The 17,957-nt window shown below is 47.7% G+C and overlaps 1 protein-coding gene across 3 annotated transcripts in view; it reads right to left on the bottom strand.

Moving 5' to 3' along the window:
* Positions 1 to 17,957, bottom strand: part of COL15A1 (collagen type XV alpha 1 chain) — a 127,172-nt gene that overhangs the window by 17,685 nt on the left and 91,530 nt on the right. For all 3 annotated transcript variants that reach the window (XM_077965657.1, XM_028835028.2, XM_077965658.1), the window contains 12 exons: positions 17,483 to 17,518; positions 17,289 to 17,372; positions 14,953 to 15,018; positions 13,130 to 13,165; positions 10,825 to 10,887; positions 8,323 to 8,391; positions 8,189 to 8,224; positions 5,163 to 5,216; positions 5,002 to 5,061; positions 3,481 to 3,549; positions 3,344 to 3,385; positions 794 to 839 (listed from right to left, as the gene is read on the bottom strand). In XM_077965657.1, coding sequence (XP_077821783.1) covers positions 794 to 839; positions 3,344 to 3,385; positions 3,481 to 3,549; positions 5,002 to 5,061; positions 5,163 to 5,216; positions 8,189 to 8,224; positions 8,323 to 8,391; positions 10,825 to 10,887; positions 13,130 to 13,165; positions 14,953 to 15,018; positions 17,289 to 17,372; positions 17,483 to 17,518 — 661 coding nt within the window. The remainder of the gene's footprint in view (positions 1 to 793; positions 840 to 3,343; positions 3,386 to 3,480; positions 3,550 to 5,001; positions 5,062 to 5,162; positions 5,217 to 8,188; positions 8,225 to 8,322; positions 8,392 to 10,824; positions 10,888 to 13,129; positions 13,166 to 14,952; positions 15,019 to 17,288; positions 17,373 to 17,482; positions 17,519 to 17,957) is intronic.

Here is a 17,957-nt window from a genome sequence, read left to right on the forward strand (position 1 = left end):
GAAGAAAAGAGATCTTCCCCTATTTAAGCCCCAAGTGGCATGACAGGGTGTGTGGGACAGGGGCACCAGAGTGACTGCTCACCTTCAGGCCCCGTCCCCTGGCCTGTCCCTCTCTGATGTGCCAAAGCAAAGCTCCTTGCATGTGGCTATGAACATGCTGACATTTACTAATGAAACCCTCTGAGCCAGCATTTCTCACACTTTGCTGTGCACACGCCTCACCTGGGAGATGGTTAAAACACGGGTTCTGATTCAGCAGGTCTAGGGTGGGGCCTGAAGTCCTGCATTTCTAACAAGCTCCCAGAAGATGCTTACAAAGTTGCATGGACACTGAGGCAAGGGTCTCCTGAACTCCCACGGCCCTTCCCTGATCAGTTCTTGGTATACTGCACTTAATTGTTTTTAAAATAGTTTGACTTATCAGGTTCCAAGAGCCTGAGAGGCAGGAACAGTGCTTCCCAGGTTCTTGGAATCTCTCTCAGCCCAGTGTGGATCATACCAAGTAAGGAACAGGCATCAGTGAATGTTTTATGAATAAATGAACAATTGAAAGAACAGAGTGCTTGTTGCCAACTAGGAGGCTCAGCTAAGATAAGCAGAATAGACACATGTGTGACCAAACCAAAGAGAGGTGCACAGCCCCACAGCCTTGGCTCAGCTGCCACCTCCAACCCTACAGCATCCAGTTAGACCTTCCTGACCACCTAGTCTGTGCCCAGCACGGGGCAAAGAAAAACCACCTTCCTCAAGGAGATGGCCCAGAGAAACAAATGATGAAGAAGGGAGTGTATACCGTGAAAGGTGATGAGCTCTGGACTCCCGGGATGAGCAGTATCAACCTGGAAAGAGAGGAAGTCCAGGTCAGGCACTGCAAGTTCTGCCGTGGTGTTTGCAGACACAGGCAGCCACTGTCCCGGGGGCATGTGACAAAAGAGGCAATGCCTCAGAGCCAGGCCTTCCTTTGGCTCTGGAGTCCCCCAAAGCCCTGAATCCCCAGCAGTTCTCAATGCACAGACATCCCAGGCTTTCAGCTGGGAGACCTATGATGTAGTTGGGCTGGGGAGACAGAGCTGAGACCTACTGGCCAAAAAACTCAGTTGTAGGGAAGCCCAAAGCTTTAAGACAACAAATTGTGGCAGTGTTGGTTTGGCCAACTATAAGCATTCTTGTCTTCCTTTCTTATCACTTGGGATTGATTCATATATGAGATCAAGCATCCGAGCAAGTGACAGGCCCAGCCGTGAAGCTGGGTCAGCCATTAGCTTTGCTATTGCACCTAATCAAAGATGAGCGTCATGAGCAGGTAATTAGCAAAGGGGGTTATCATTAGATTGGGAGTGGCTATTCTGGACTCCTCATTAGGTTCCAGGGGTCTAGAGTCCAAGCTGTTCTGGATAATATTCCTTCCCAGTTTTCCCCAGATTCCTGCATTTCCTTCTCTGTTAAGACAAGGCCACTTGTAACCCGGCTGCTTCCCAGCTGATGTGTGGAATCAAAGTCATCCGTCTGGTGCCAAAATCCTTCTATGCTTAGGGTGGAGGGTCACAAGCTGCTCAGGGGCCACCAAGAAAAGATGGGAGTGGGGAGGAAATATTCCATTAAAAACATTTATAAGTTAACGATGAAGTTTGCAGCTCCAAGCTGTTATCTTACAGGCTATGCTGATAAAGTTTCTCCACTACAGACATGAGCTATAAATGATTAGGGTGTTGGAAGGAGCTGAAACTATAAGGGGTTCATGAAATGCTGACTGTAAGAGGAAGCATTTCTGTCTCAAAATGCCCATTTTGAGAGTTGGACAAGAAATGTCCATGACCCAGCTCCTATAGTATCTAGCCAGGCAATATGAAGTAAAAAATCTTACTAAAAATGCTTTGAGCCTATCTTTTCCTTCTTTTAGGTATCCCACGACCCCCAAAGACCATGGTTACTGCAAGAGTTCCTGGAGCAGGTCATGATCATTGCAGTAGTATTTTTATAGCACTCTAAAATTTGTCAAGTGCTGTTCTGTGGCTGGCTCATTTGAGGCCTGAAATCATGTTAGTTGGGAGGGGCTTCGGCACTAACTCACTGTGTGACCTGGAGCCAGCCCTTTGCTTCTCTGGGCTGTGGTCTCTCCTGTGTGATAAGGAGGTGGGATGCAGCGACTGCCCAGGAAGGTCACTCCAGCACTGATATTTTATGTTTCTCTTCAGGCCATGGATATAAACACATACTGGGTTGCTGTTGTCTCCACGTAGAGCCTGGGGCCCCTTAGTCACCTGACATAGGTAGGTCCTGCCCTCTAGGCCAGAGTTCCCAGGCCCTGGGCTGCAGACTTGGATGCCTCAGTGTGTAGACTTAGCCAGATGTCTGGGCAAATATGCAGCCAAACTGTGTCATTTTGTAGCCTCTGACCCAAGTCTTAGCATCACCTCCAACAGGGATCAATTATGAACTCACGTCAAAGAATATTTCTAAATTGTAATTTGCAAGCTCCTGAGAGCGGAGACCACACCCGTCTAGTTCACCCTTGTGTCCCCAGGGCCTACCTGGGGTAGTACTTGGTACTGCATAAGTGCTCAATAAATATTTGTTGAATGAATGAGAGAATGATTATGTATGGTTCTGTGACTAATGCCTGTGCACAAGGCCCACCCTCCCCTCTGGGTTTTCTCACAGAAATCTGACTCTCTTCCTATGGGTAAAACATCAGGGACAGAGCGGCTCAATAGTTGAGGGCCCAGGCAAGTGCCTGACTCCTCCGAATCCCAGTGTCTGCACCTGCTGCCTGGTGGTTAGGAGACTTGAGGTACAGTCCCAGCTCAGTCAAGTCCTGTGACCTTGGACAAGCCAGTGAGCTTCTCTGAGTCACAGTTCGTTTCCTTATTATAAAGTGGGAGAGAGAAGCCCTGCCTGTCAGTGTTGTGCGCTGTGCAGTGATGTGATCATTGGAAAAGGGCAATATAGTTAGTTACAGATTTTAGCCCAAAGTTCCCAATGCAAAGACCATGGGTTGGCATGGCTTGTTTTCTCATCTATGTTTTCTAAGGGGTCTATTTTTCCCAATTTTATACTACTCCAAGCATGAAGCTAATATGATCGCAATAACAAAAGACATTGCTTTTTAGATTGTATGAAAAGAAGCACCTCACCGTGTGTGCACCCTTAGAAGATGCAGTATATTTCACTGCCACAATCTGTTATCTAAAAGCTTCTAGTCACTTGAGGGTCTACACTTAGGGGACAGAAGACATTCAAGAGGACATTTGAGGATAGAAAGGGCCCAAGACAAAGACTGATTTTTTCTCTGAGTTGCTATGTATTGCAAAGCCTGCTCTTTAAGGCGGTGATTGCTACTTACTGGCATTTTGCAGTGTGGTCGGATGGGTATTGGGAAAATGGCCTGTGGGTAACGAGAATGAGAGAGGTGAGGTCACCAGGACACCTGACTCCAGCTTAGACCAATCAGGAAGGTCTTCCCACCCCGTGCCAACTTACTCCTTTGATGTTAATCACAGCTCCAGGTGGCCCAGGGGGGCCTGGAGGGCCAGGTAAGCCAGGTGGGCCCTGAAGGAAGAAAAAAAGGCCATTCCATTAGTTCAGGTTGTTGTGAGTGCAGGGGCAGCTGCAGGACATTTCCTCCAGAGGAAGAAAAGGAGGGTCCACTGAAGCCAACCAACTTCTCTCTCAGGTTGCCCAGGGAGCCACAGAGCACTTCTATGTCCCTGTCCTCCCTGTATCTTCACAACAAACCATAGGGAGGACGGCAGAGCAACAAGTATTGTCTCTGGTTAACACATGCAGCTGATGAGCCTCAGAGAGGGGAGGTCACCTGCTCAAGACCACACAGCAGCTTACAGCAGAACGAGATTGCAACTCAGATTCTGACTCCCAGTTGATACTGAGCCTAAGGCCTCCCTATCAGTGCATTCCCAGTATAGGAGTGGGAATGGACTGTGCGGGTCCCTCATGTGATATATTGCCAGAGGGAATGTGTCTCAGAAATGCAAGCATAAATGCAAAACTCTTGTTAGATAGTTTTTTCAAAGTGAGGCCAGCTTGGCCTTAATACCATGCAACAGTTTCTCCTCTAAGCCTAGACGCAGGAGCTTGCAGCAGGAGAGGTGCAGCTCTGAGGGCAGGCATGAAGAGTTTAGCCCATGTGGAAGGTGTATTGATGACTCTAAATGAAGGCATCAGTACCTGGTTTACCTTCCAGTTCCAGTTGGCTTGGTGAGTGAGAGTCAACCCCTAATGCTTCAGGAAAATAGTATTTCTGGATTTCTGGGCATACAAAGCAGAAGCAGTATAGCACAAACCGAAGCAGCAATAGACTTAGAGCTGTGTTTACATCTCGGTTTGGGGATTATTAGCTGGGTCACCTTGGCTGGGTGCCTTGACTTCTATAGGCCCCAGTATCCTCTTATGTAAAACAAGACCCCTGCATAGTGTCTCATGCAATAGTTATCACCAAGACTAAATGAGAAACTCTCCTTAAAATCACTTTGCACAGTGTCTGGTACATAGCAGCTGCTGAATAAACATTGGCTTTTTTCTCCTAGACCAGGGTCCCTGCTGCTGCCCAGTGTTTGCTAACCTGGGAGGCCCCACTGAAGTAGCCGATCCGCCTTTGATACTGACTTCCAGCACTCACTGAGCCCCTAGTGACGTGAGTGAACCCTGGGACTGTGTAAAGGAGGGGAGAGGTGACATTACTGTAGAATTAGAGGCCCTGGGGTTTGGAACCACATTTTCTGAGCATGACCAGATCCCTTTCTCCCCTACTCCCTCTGAGTCCTACATAAGGAAGTCTACTCTCCACTGAGGTGTTTTAGGTGGCAGGACCCTCCTGAGAGGGAGCTGAAGGACAGGACTGGGTGGGAGGACCTTTGGCAGTGGCAATGAAGGAATAAGAACAACATTCCTGAATATTCAGTCCACAGGCCCTGCTCTGTGGACCCCACACTCTCTCACCCTCTCTGGACACCAACCTCCGGCTCCATCCTCAGGATGACTCACCTGCATAATGACCCCTGGATCTCCTTTGGCACCCTTGAGGCCATTCAGTCCTGGGCGACCCTGGAACCCACAGCAGACACCTTAGTAAACCCTCCGCCCATAGACCAGCCTGGCCCATGTGTCCTCCCCCTCCAGCCTGTCCAATGAACGCTGATACCTACAGGTCGTCCGGGGAGACCAAATTCTCCTTTATGTCCCGGTGGTCCTTTGGGACCCTAGAGGCAAAACAAATGCCAGATTAGAAAAGAACAGAAAGTCTGGGTTCAGGGAAATGAGGGGTGCAAGCCTGCTTTTGCAGGCAGTGGTGACGATGATCCACCGACAGGAGAAAGAAGGGCAGGGAGCCAGGTCGAAGCCCCCTCCCGCAGCCTCTTTGTCTCCAGCCTCTCCGCTCTCGGCTAGAAGCACCTGCTCAGCCCACTTCATCGCCTGCTTTCCTGCAGGCTCCAGCCCACCCCAGACTCTGGACCCATCCTCTTGCAGTCAGGGCTAACTAAGGAGCAAGAGGTCAGTAGCTCAGGGCCTCAACTCCCTGGTAGCCAGGCACTAGGCCAGCCCAGAACATGAATCTCTGCCCTAGGTCTTATGTCCCAGGGCTTACCGCATCCCGCATTCTGAATAATGCAACCTTGCCTCGCCCACCACTGGCCTGATAACCCACTCTAGGATTTGGTTCCTTCCTTGCTCTAACTTGCCCCTAGGAACCAGAGTCTTGGTCTGACACCCCAGTCCTCCAGCTGAGTTCCTGACCATGGGCCCTATTTCAGTGCTGGCTTTCCAGGACCACAGGCCTCTAGAGCCACTGTTCTGTTGCAATCTTCAGGAACCCTCCTGCCTTCTAGTGTCTGGGATGCAACCCACTTGGTTGACAACACCATTGAAGATGTACCTCTTCCTAGAACACATTCTACCCTCGGTCTGTGCCTTTCCAACCCTGCAGCTGGGTCTGCTGTGTCTCCCAGAGGAATGACTGGTTTAAGCCTGGGGCACTCCAAGTTCCTTTTCCTCCTACCATTAACATACATAACCATGATCTGAAAAATGGCAAATAAAAACTGAGTTGAAACAGGGTCAGTAGGTAAAGTACCTAGTCTGTATTACTCTTAGGGAAAGACAAGCAAAGACAGATGGGGTTGACAGGGCACAGGCCACTTGGTTGGTATGTTCTAGTGCAACACTTCCTGATATGGTTTGCCTTTGTGTGCCCACCCAAATCTCATCTTGAATTGTAATTCCATAACCCCCGCATGTCATGGGAGGGACCTGGTGGGAGGTCATTGAATCATGGAGGCAGTTAAACCCTGCTGTTCTCATGACAGTGAATGAGTTCTCCCTAGATCTGATGGTTTTATAGGTGTCTGGTGTTTCCCCTGCTGGCACTCATTCTCTCTCCTGCTGCCCTGTGAAGAGATGCCTCCCACCATGATTGTAAGTTTCCTGAGGACTCCTAGGCATGTGGTACTATGAGTCAATTAAACTTCTTTTCTTTATAAATTATCCAGTCTCGGTATTTCTTTATAGCAGCATGAGAATGGACTAATATACTTCCCAAACATCAATGTGCATTAAGAATCACCTGGATCTTGTTAAAAATGCAGATCCAGTATGTCTTGGGTGGGGCCTGAGGTTCTACAGTTCTAAGAAGTTCCCAAGTGATATCAGTGATGCTGGTGCATGGTCTACACTTTGTGTAAGAGGACACCAGTGAATTTGAGGAGTTATAAGCTACACTGGTCACTAAGGCCACAGCTAGCCCATACAGCACCTTCATGCAAATTAGAAGAAGGTGCCACTTACTGCCTATGTTTGGCAAGCTGTGCCCAAGCTGGGCTTCAGTAGGAACCACTGCCATGGCATCTGCAGCAGCCTGCTGGCCCCCACCACTAACTATTGTATTTTCCACAGTATTGGAGGTTAGTAGGTGGTTAACCAGTAGTTAACACAAGAATCTCTCAGTTTGTCTTAGCTACTTGACTTTCGGTGCCCACTCTTCCTGACTTCAGAAGGTCTTTTGAAGAATTCACCTCAAAAGTTACAGGCCATTCTTCAAGGATACAAGTCTGTTACAGAAATGTGAGGTCCTTTCTCCCCACAACTGAGATCCAGCTTCAACCAAATAAAACTGTAGACAATTCTGCAGCCCAAAATGTTTCAAATGTTCAGTGTTTCAAATATTCATTAGAGGCAGTGAGGTTCATTTGAGAAGAGACTGGACCTAGAGCCTGACAGGCTGGCCTCAAATCCCCACTCTGCCACTTACAAGCTGTGTCACATGGGCAGATTACTTAACCTCTTTGAGCCTGAGTTTCCCCCTCTATAAAATGGGGATTCTGAGAGTCACTTCCTGGGGTTGTGAAGATGAAATGAGATGGCCTATGTGAAGCATCAATACAGTCTGACCCAGAGAGAAAGTTCTACACAGGGAAGGAAGTTTAGGGTTCACCTTTGGAGAAACAGGGAGAGCTGCTCAGAAGCCCAGATGGGTTATGGATTCCCAGAGCCATAAGGCCAGAAGGGCCCTAATACCATTTAGTACTAATTCAATCCCTTCAATGTGCAGATGGGAAAACAGGAGCCCAGAGAGAGAGGAGGGCTTGCACAAGGTCTCACAGCAAATGAGTGGCATATTCACAACCAAAATCAAAAATCCCAGAGAGGTTTTGTGGGGTTCCTTTGAGGGTTTCCTGGGAAATTGGTCATCTTCAGCTGGCAAGTTCTGTGGTATAACTGCAAGTGCACCTCTCCTTCCTGGACACACAGCTAAACTACACTCTGAGGCCACAGGCCTCTGAGTTTTGGCTTATGGAATGTGCCAGAAGTGATGTTTATTATCTTCCACAATCTCTTCCCCCTCCCCAACTTCAGCCTGCCAGCTCCTGTGCGACCTTGAATCCACAAGATGGCAGAGTCACAGAATGGAAGCATCCTGGGTCCCTGAGTCACTTCTTGGAGGAGAGATGCCAAGCTGAGAACCACCACAGTGGACTTTGCAAGAGCGAGAAATAAGCTGCTGTTGTGTTAAATCACTGAAAAGTTTATTTAATTGTAGTTAGCCTTACCCTAGTATATGCACACTTTGCCACATCTTTGCATTTTCATAACTGGGATGACTAAATTTAACCAAATCAAAGTATGAAAAATGCTTCAAATCCCAGTCCAGATCCAGCTGAGAGATGCTCTGGCTTACCATTGGTCCTGGGGCTCCATGCATTCCCGGTTCACCCTAAAACAGGAAGAGATGTACTTGTCACTGTTTGGAACAGAAACAAAGATGGGAAGCTGGGGCAGATATGTGCCTGCAGGGTCTGGTGACATAATTACCTTTTTCCCCATCAGCCTTTCCAGAGGAATGTCCCCTGTCAGGATGGCACCTGGCTCTCCCTTCTCGCCCTGTAATTCAGAAAACATCTTGATGAAGTCAGGACTCCTCCTTGACACCTTGCCCAGAGAGCTTTGTACAGAGAATCCTCCTTGCCACCTTGTACAGAGTCCTCTCAGTCCTACAGCCATGATTTATTTATTTTGCCTTCATCCTACTTGAAACCCCACTGCTCCAAAATTACCTCTTGCTAGAGTATTGCAACAGTCTCCTAAATGAATGCATGTTCTCTCAGCCATTCCCTCTATGTACCATCAGAGTTACTGTCCTAAGGCACAGGACAGTCCTGTCTTCCATGTCCCTTCAGGGCTCCCACTGATAACAGATTTGCATCCTTACTCTCAACCCTCCAGGATCCAGCCTCAGTGTGGTCCTGTCTATCTCCTGCCACATGGTGCCCTCAAGGAACCTCTGGCTCCCAATGTATTTGATAGCTTGCTTTCCTAGCAACTCAACCTGAGATCTGTTCCCACCAAGAATACTTATTCTTGTTAAAACACTTGAAATTAGGAAAGAGATGAAGGTATAAAAACTAGAGGCCTCTGTCAACATGGAGGCCTTGTGTCTCCACATGTAACATTGCATCCAAACTCTAAGCTCCTGTGCAAACACTTAGTTAGGCAAAGCTATCTCAGATATTGGGAAATGGGTGATGGGTAGACTGGTGGCAAGAACACAGGATCCTGCCCCCAATCCTGTCCTCAGCAGAGCCATCTACTACGCTAGAGGCTGCTGAGAAGATACTTGTCCAGAGAACAAGGCCAGATGCAGAAACCTTCTATTTGACTCTGAGGCTTTGGCCCTAAACTTCAATGCTGGCCCCTGGGGAGCAGGGCTGAGCCACACAGAAGTCTCCTTTTAATGGGGCTGGGAGTAGCTAGGACAGTGGCATCAAAGCAAGCAGAGCAGCCTCTTTCTTCCATCCCCCTAAGCCCACACCTGGTATGTAGATCTTACCACTCCGCTGGTGAGGAAAGGTAGTCCTGAGCACGCCAGCAGGGAGAAGAAGCAAGCACAAAAGCATTAGAGGCAGAGTGAGAGAAAGCGTGTTTGCTGCAATGGCCGGAGCAGAGCCGCCTGGCTGCCTGTGCCAGTCATTCAAGGTGGCAGGAGGTTAGGGTGCGGATGTCACATCGTCCCTCCAGATCCATCTGACCTCACCACATAGGAAACAGAGTGTTTAAAGCAAGAGGTGCTCTTGCTTCACTGGGCCTCCTCCCAAGCCTGAGCTGGCCAGCCCTGGTCCATCTCCACAGGCCTGTGGCAGCAAAAGCATCCCAAGACACATTCCCATGTGATGCCAAACCTTCACCCAGCATACCGAGCCCTCCATGCCCTGGAGCAGTGGCCCACTAGATATTGGAGGCCCTCTCCTCCTTGGAGATCATTATAGAATGGTGGGGGTAGAGAAGAACGAGAGGAGCTTAAGTTCCCCCCTCCCGGAAAGCACACCCACCCTCCTTGACTCCCCATGGCAGGCTCAGGGGGTTGCACAGTGCTCCCACTGGCTTTGCACAGAGCTCCATTCCAGCTGTAAACATGTGCTCTGTTAGCTCTTTGCATAGCTCTTCCTCATCTTATTTCTATATCCCTAGTGCCTAGCACAGGAAACTGCCTGGCACACGGCAGGGGTCAGTGGATGAAAGATGGATGAGTGTATACATGGACAGGTGAATACATTAATCTGTTTATGGACGTCACTCTCCCCCTTATCTATAAAAACCAACTGGAAAGTTAATTCTAAGAGGCAACCACAAAAGAATACAAGCACAACAATAGGTTTGGTACCCTGGGAGTTCTCAGGAAGTTTTCTGTGTGCTAAATATTTATTCCAGAGATTCTGGAGCAAGACTGTTGTTCAACTGCAGAATGCCCAACTTATAACTTATAAATATTAACATTTGTTCTATTCATTAATTATACATGCTTCTGCCCACAAGTGTATTCAGTACCATTTGTATACCAGGCCCCATATTAGTATTGGAGCTATGAAAAAGAAGCTGGCAGGATGCCTGCCCTCAGGCAGTGCATGTTCTAATGGGATGCCCAGCAGGTGATTAGACAAAGCACAGTGTGTGTGAGAACAAAGGAGTGTTGAGTTGAGTTCTCTTTCCAAATTATGATAAAAATCAATTTCACTACCCACTTCGTACCTTCTCGTCTCATAGAGAACCTGGAGATTAAAACCGTTAACAGTGGGACAGTGACTGCTAATAAGTATGGGGTTTCTTTCTGGCATGATGAAAATGTTCTAGAATTACCAAGTAGATCAGGAGGTTGTACAACCTTATGAGCCCGCCAAAAATCACTGAATTGTATAATTTAAAGGGGTGAATTTTATGGTATGTGAATTTTATCTCAAAGAAGAGAAAAGTTAATAGCTACTTTCAGCCAATCTGAAATATTTAGCAAATTCCAAAGCCAGATACATGGGCCCCTCTTACCTGTTCTCCTTTTAGTCCTGGAAAGCCAGGCAAACCAGTGTCACCTTTTGGTCCTCTAGGGCCCTGGAAGGAATTGTTATATAGTATTTGGTTGTTTGTTAAGATTAAAATGCATAAATCAATCAGAAATATATATATTTTTTCCAAACAGTAGAATAGACACTGCCATCCCCCAGGCAGGTGGAAGTCAGGATTATCTATGACATTTTCTTAACCTTAAGTGGTCCAGAAATTGTGGTCTGGTAGAAAGAAGATAGCACTGAGTGTTGAGGCTTCACACTTCTTTAAACATTGGTTTCCTCCAACTGGGTACTACTGAGCCAGTCCATCATCTGGGCCTGCTGCCTCTGCTTGCCCCCGGCTCCTCCAGGCCACCTTGCAGCCCGCCTCCTCCACTATTCCCTTCCACGACTCCCACCTCTTCTCTGGATCCCCACTACCTATGAGATGGGACACAGGTACCTTAGCCTGGCACCCCAGCCCATCCCAGCCAGGCATCAATATCTCATCTCCCACACCATCAGGCTGACTCCTTTCCTGCAGCCTCTCTGCACTCCCTCATTGCCTCTGCACCAGCACTGATGCCATCCCCCCATAGGAATGCCCACCCACCCCTCTGCAGAGCCAAATCCACACACGCAGCCAGAGGCAACCTCTTCTCAACTCCAACAGACACTGAATGCCTGTGACAATGACTCACACAGCCACATTTGCCTCAAAAAGGCATTTCAACACTTTCTTGCTATTTTAACTTTTCACAGGTTCCTGTCTTGTCTGGATGAAAGAGTGAATTACCCATTACAGCAGTGGCTTTCAACTCTTTGTTATTATTGTTTAGCAGTGAAACTCCTTTCTTTCCTTTTTTTTCGCCAAATAAAGTCTTAAATGAAAGCCTAATATATACAAATATGTCCAGTGAAGTTTCCCTTATTGCAGGTCAGTGGCCTGGTATATGCCTATTTGGCCCCCTCCCTACTCCCTGCAGTGGAGGTCCTGGACTCCCTCAGGAACACAGGACCACTCATTTAGAGGAGAATGTGCTCTGAAACGTGCCCCAGGTCTTGGAGCAGCCAAGCCAGGGCTGGAGCTCAGGGGTTTGGCCTTTTCTTCTGCTAACCAAGAGTCATGGTCACAGTCATGGCCATGGTCACCATTCTCTCTTTTGTTTTTTAATGTCTAGTTAGCAGTATTTTTAGTGTTATCATATGATACGTGCCTTTAGAAAATGTAAAAAGTTCAGAAAATCAGCCAGGCTTAGTGGCTCATGCTTGTAATCCCAGCACTTTGGGAGGCTGAGGCAGATGGATTGTTTGAGCTCAGGAGTTTCAGACCAGCCTGGGCAACATGGTAAATCCCCATGTCTATCAAAAATACAAAAAATTAGCCAGGCATGGTGGCACATGACTGTAGTCCCAGCTGCTTGGGAGGCTGAGGTGGGAGGATCACTTGAGCTTGGGAGGCAGAGGTTGCAGTGAGCCACTGCACTCCAGCCTGGATGACCAGAGTGAGGACCCGTCTCAAAATAAATAAGTAAATAAATAAATAAAACATTCAGAAAATTATAAAGAAATAGAAAAGGAGGCCACTGATCATTCCACCATCAAGAACAAATTTCTATTACATTTGTGATACATTTCCTTCATTCATCCAGAAGCAATGCATGTCACACATTGGCATTAGGCCTTTCAGAGCTGCAGTGCTTTGGAGAAATCACCCAGGTCCCACACTGAAGCCACGCCTTACTTTTAGACAGGCTCAAACTTTTAGACAAAACTAATCTCTTTCCACACAGAAGCATGTTTTCACCTTCCATGGTGAAAGCCCCATAGTGGTGCACACAGATGATTACTTATTAGATGTCTAGTCCATGGTTCCCTCCTTTGCACCCCCTCCATCGCCATCATCCTCTCTCTTTAGGGATTTATCTACTTGAAATACTTGACTCGTCCACTTTCATTCATAGCAAGCCAACTGCTATTTCAGGTTTCGATTGGTCCTGGATAGAGAGAGATAAGTAAAACCCAACCCTCCACAAGTTGTTCACAGGATGGTCAAGAAAAAAAAAGGCAAGGGCACAAATAACTGTTATTTAAGGCAGAAAAGAACCACAGGAGTGGTGACAATAAAGCCTTATGGGACTTAAAGAAGGGGACACTTCCAAGTGGGAGCACCAAGAAAAAGCTAACGAACAAGATGCCACTGGAGCTCAGTCATGCAGACATGGAGGAAATGTCATTCCACGTGGAAGGAACAGAATGATCGCTGCCACAGGGCACAGATAGAAGAGGGCGAGGGTTGTACTTACCGGAAATCCTGGCAGCCCAGGCAACCCGTCCGGCCCCTGTGACATGCCAAAGACAGAGCACGCTGGATTAGGAGCAGCATTTCCAGAGTCAGCAGGACCCCCTCCCTCCCAGCCCCTTCCAAAGGCCTCAGCATGCTCCCACAGCTGGGAAGACAGATTGACACAGCATTAGGGATGAAGGGGCCCTGTGAGGGTCTGGATTTGCCAAGGGGAGGACAGCGACTGGAAAGAAAGCAAGGAAAAGAGAGAAGGGGTGGAGGCATGGTAATGCAGGCAGACAAGGCCCAGGGACTGTGAGGACAGGGATGCCCAATCTCTGGTTTTAGTCTGTCTGTGTTTTGCTTCAGTATCCACCCACCTAATACCCGAAACCTCCAATAGCTTGGGGAAAACAAAGACCTCTTGGGAAGAAACTTTCACTTGTTATCTGGTTTGCTCTAGGGTTTCATTATTGAGGTATTTTGGATTATTTGTTTTCATGGAAATCAAATGGATGCAGTACAGAGGAGACAGGAAGGTAGCTCACATTGAGAGGTCACTCAGCAGGGGAGAAACCTGGTGCCAGAAGAGTCTGCAGATATTTGCAGGAATCTTGGGGCAGCACTAGATTTTCCCCTGGATGAATGGGCTTCAGGGCAACCTCACGGGGATCTGCAGGAGAGGCTGGGACATCTGCATTGCACAGCTGTGAAGGTATAAACCTGTCTCCACAATGACTTGCACAGAGCGTCACAGTGTGCTAAGCAGTTTCACATCCCTCATTTCTTACAAGTTGCCTCAAAGGCTGGTGAAGTGTCATCAGAGAAGAGAATCAGGGGCTTAGAGTGGTGTGTGGAGAAGATGGGGCTGGAACCCCAAGGCTCCCAAAGCCAGAGCTCCTTCCTTTCCCTGCTGCTGACCAGCAGATGCTGGGAGATGCAATGAGGATTTATTCTACAGGCTGTAGGAGGAAGCTTCCTTCGTCTAAGGGCCATTGTGCCATGAGTCAACTCTGCCAACATGCAGAAATAATGCATATTTCGGGTTTTTTGTTTGTTTGTTTTGAGACAGAGTCTCGCTGTCACCCAGGCTGGGGTGCCGTGGTGCAATATTGGCTCACTGCAACTCCCGCCTGCCAGGTTCCAGTGATTCTCGTGCCCCAGCCTCCCGAGTAGCTAGGATTATAGGCACACGCCACCACGCCCAGCTAATTGTTGTATTTTTAGTAGAGACAGGGTTTCAACATGTTGGCCAGGCTGGTCTCAAACTCCTGATCTCGTGATCTGCCTGCCTCAGCCTCCCAAAGTGCTGGGATTACAGGCGTGAGCCACCACGTCTGGCCAAAAATAATGTATGTTTCTTACACACATTATAGCCCCATTTTAGAGATCTGGAAATTAACACACAGATAATTTCCAGATTTCTAAAATGGGGCTATAAAGACTAGAATGAGTCCATTTCCTCCTCACGCTCCAGTTTCCCTTGAGCACAAGGAAAGATGTCTCCAGGCTCCTCCTATTCTGTGAAATAAGATAATGTAAATAAAAGCAGGCCAAACGTGTGCAACAGACATTATTTGTTTGTTACTTGGCATTCTCTGATTTCCAGGACACATATTTCTGGTGCACAGGACTGGAAGCTTCCACTGCTTTGGACACAACTTTCCACACGATCAAATTAATGTGAAAGCAACTTTTCAAAAAGTGCAAAGCTTTCTTTCCATTCTATTTGATATATCCTAGCTCTGTGCTTCAGGAGCTAAAGGGATTCCAGAGCACCCCGACTTTGTTTCAACAGGGGCGTCTGGGGAAAAGCCACATTCTGAGGCAGCTGTAGATACCAACCGGAGGCCCCACCAGCTCAGGAATGTCCGAGAAATTCATGAATCCATGGGTGATATTGATCAAGGACTGAAAAGAGAAAAATCAGACAATGAGGACAAAGGATGTCATGTGTTCTGCCTTGTTCCTGGCAACAAAGCTTTAATTAAAGTCACCCAGCATAGCAGAACACCGCAGACACTGAGAACGCCCTCAGCCCACTGCCAAACACAGCTCTCCCGCCCCCTTCCTATAAAACAGCTCCAAGCCGCCTTCGCACTTTCCTCCTTTACTTAATTTTTACATCACACAATATCCGAATGTCTTCTCTTTTTAGAATTTAAACATATACATATTACATGCACCCACAGAAAACACAGTGTTGGGGTGTGTGTGTTTGTCCATGTGGTTATTTTACATAAATGGCATCAGGCTCTATTACTCCTCAACTTGCTTTTTTCACTCGGCCATATTGTGTGGAGATCTTTCCATGTGGAATTTTGGAATATGGATATTTTTAGCTTTAAAAGACTGCCAAAGAGCCATCCAAAGGGGCCAATTTACACTTCCACCAGAAGTACACGAGATTACCTTTTTCCCCGCACACTTACACATATTTGATTTTTAAAAATCATGTTTTTTTTTTTTCTTCTAACTTTAGTCATCCTTTTTCCAGTTATTTGGGGCTTGTCTTTCTGTGGTCTACCAGCATGATGTTATTTCTCTCTGAAGGGCCAGGATTTTTCATGATGTGATGTCTTAATATCAAAAGGACATGATCTGGTCCCAGCCCACATTCCAGCCTTCTCTCCAATTTCCATCATTCTCCACACACGACCATACACACTATCCCCTGCCAGTCAGCTCCCTGGGCCTGGAGCACACACCACATTGTCCTACTCTCTGCTTTGGCTCAGGGCGTCCCTGCCACTAGAACTTTGGAAGTTCTATCCTCCATGCCTACCTGGTAAACTCCTTCTCAGCTTTCCAGTCCCTGCTCAAAGATACTTCCTCCGGGAAGTCTTCCTTGATTCCTCATATCCCAAACAGTCTTTTCTCCCTTGTTCCTGTCTTTATGTTCCTTTGCCTCTCAGTTACAGCTCTGTTACAGCCTTTCTCCTGACTTCACTGGAGGCTCCTTGAAGGTAGGAACTCTGTCTTACTTATCTGTATTTTTAATTTTTTTAATTAGAAACTTTTTTAATATCAGAGACAGGGTCTTGCTATGTTGCCCAGGCTGGTCTTGAGCTCTTGGGCTCAAGCAGTCCTCCTGCCTCAGTCTCTCAAAGTGCTGAGATTACAGGTGTGAGCCACTGCGCCTGGCCTTACTTATCTTTACACCCACAGAGCCTAGCATGGACCCGATGCAGAGTGCATGCTCATGAGTGCTTATGCCAGAGTATTTAAATAGGAATAGATAATTCAATGACACCCAACATTTCATCCAGCAAACACTGATTAAACCAGCACTATGAGGCCAGTGGTGGGGATACAGAGAAGAAAAAAAACCCCAGAGGGCAGGTGGAGGAGTCAGACATGTAAATAGGCCATTGCTGTACCATGACGGGGGTTTGAAGGATGAAGTTACTGTCTTCCTTGTTGAGGAGAGTTGGGAAGAAGATGCTTTCCTCCATTTGTGTGGACATCTTCCCATGTGGGATTTTAGAGAATGGGTATTTTTAGCTTTAGTTTTAACAGACTATCAAAGAGCCATCTAAAGGTAGCACACAAAGATGTTTCCTGTGACATGAAAGATGTAATCCTTGGCTTCTCTTGGCTTCTGTACCCTCTCCGTGGTGAGGTGGAGGGACCTTCCTGATGGGCAGTTTGGGAAGCATCAAGGGGCATGCCCAGCTCAGTCACACTTCTTTCCTTCAGATCTCCTTGCCTCTGGGAAGCACATCCATCAACCCATGGATAAGTCCGTCTGATTGGCGGGAACATGTGGCTCTCCCACTGGGTGAAGTCCCTCCACCTAACCTCCATCAGTAATCAAGGTAGTATCTGGGCCTACCTCCTCATCTTTGGCTTTATTTCTCAATGTGCTCTGCACTTGGCTGGGGAAGGCGTGCACTGCTTATCTGGGGCTTTTTCAAGACCCCAACATGTCTAATACTCCTAGCCTGTTTTTTCAATTGACCCCAAATGCTAATCAGAAGAGACAAATCTGGAAGCACCATGTGAGAGAACAGCAGAACTGGGGGAGGAACAGACAGGTGCTGGCAGGTGGAAGTTCTAACACCAGGCACTGGCTACATGCCCCCTGCATAGCCAGCAGCTCTGAAGTCATGGACAACCTTCTCTTCCCTTTGGCAAAGTTGGAAAATATGTAGACAAGCTCTGACCTGGATGATACTCACACTAGACAAGACCTCGATGCGCCCAGGTGGCCCTCTCGGCCCAGGGGGTCCCACAATACTGGCTCCATCCGTCCCCCTTTCTCCCTGGTCAAAGCAGCGAGAAGTGAGAAAAAATTCACTGTACAGGGATGATGCTCCTAGAACCAGGCGGGAAAGCCTTCCCGCCCCTACCTCTGTGATCTCTGTAATCTCACCTTGGGTCCCCGGTCTCCTTTCTCTCCTTTGGGACCCTGGAAAAATAAACAAACATAAATATTCTTCTAGTCACTTTGCTCACCTCCATCTAGCCTCTCATCTTGCTATCTCCTCCTAAGTTTTTATGCTTATTTTGTCTCAGGCAATGGGAACCAAGGATAAGCGAAAAATACCCCTTCTGGAGTCAGAAGGAAGCAACACCCCACAGAGTGAGAGAATCAGAGGCCCTCTCCCAGCACTGGGTGAGGGTCCTCTTGACCCTGAATCTTAGGGCCCTTTGCCTCTGGGGAATGAGGGAGGTCTGCTCATTCAGTCATGGGAGGGGCCGTGCTGCTCCCTCCTAGACTAAAAGGCTCAGCTCTGGGTCCCATTTAACAAAGAGAATGATATCCAGGGGATTGGTCCTCCTGAGAGCCCGCATCACATCATGGTAGGAGATGGACAACACCTGCCAGGGGCTGGAGGCAGTAGGGA

This window comes from Macaca mulatta, chromosome 15 (assembly GCF_049350105.2).
Source record: "Macaca mulatta isolate MMU2019108-1 chromosome 15, T2T-MMU8v2.0, whole genome shotgun sequence".
In the NCBI taxonomy this organism is placed as follows: domain Eukaryota; kingdom Metazoa; phylum Chordata; class Mammalia; order Primates; family Cercopithecidae; genus Macaca; species Macaca mulatta.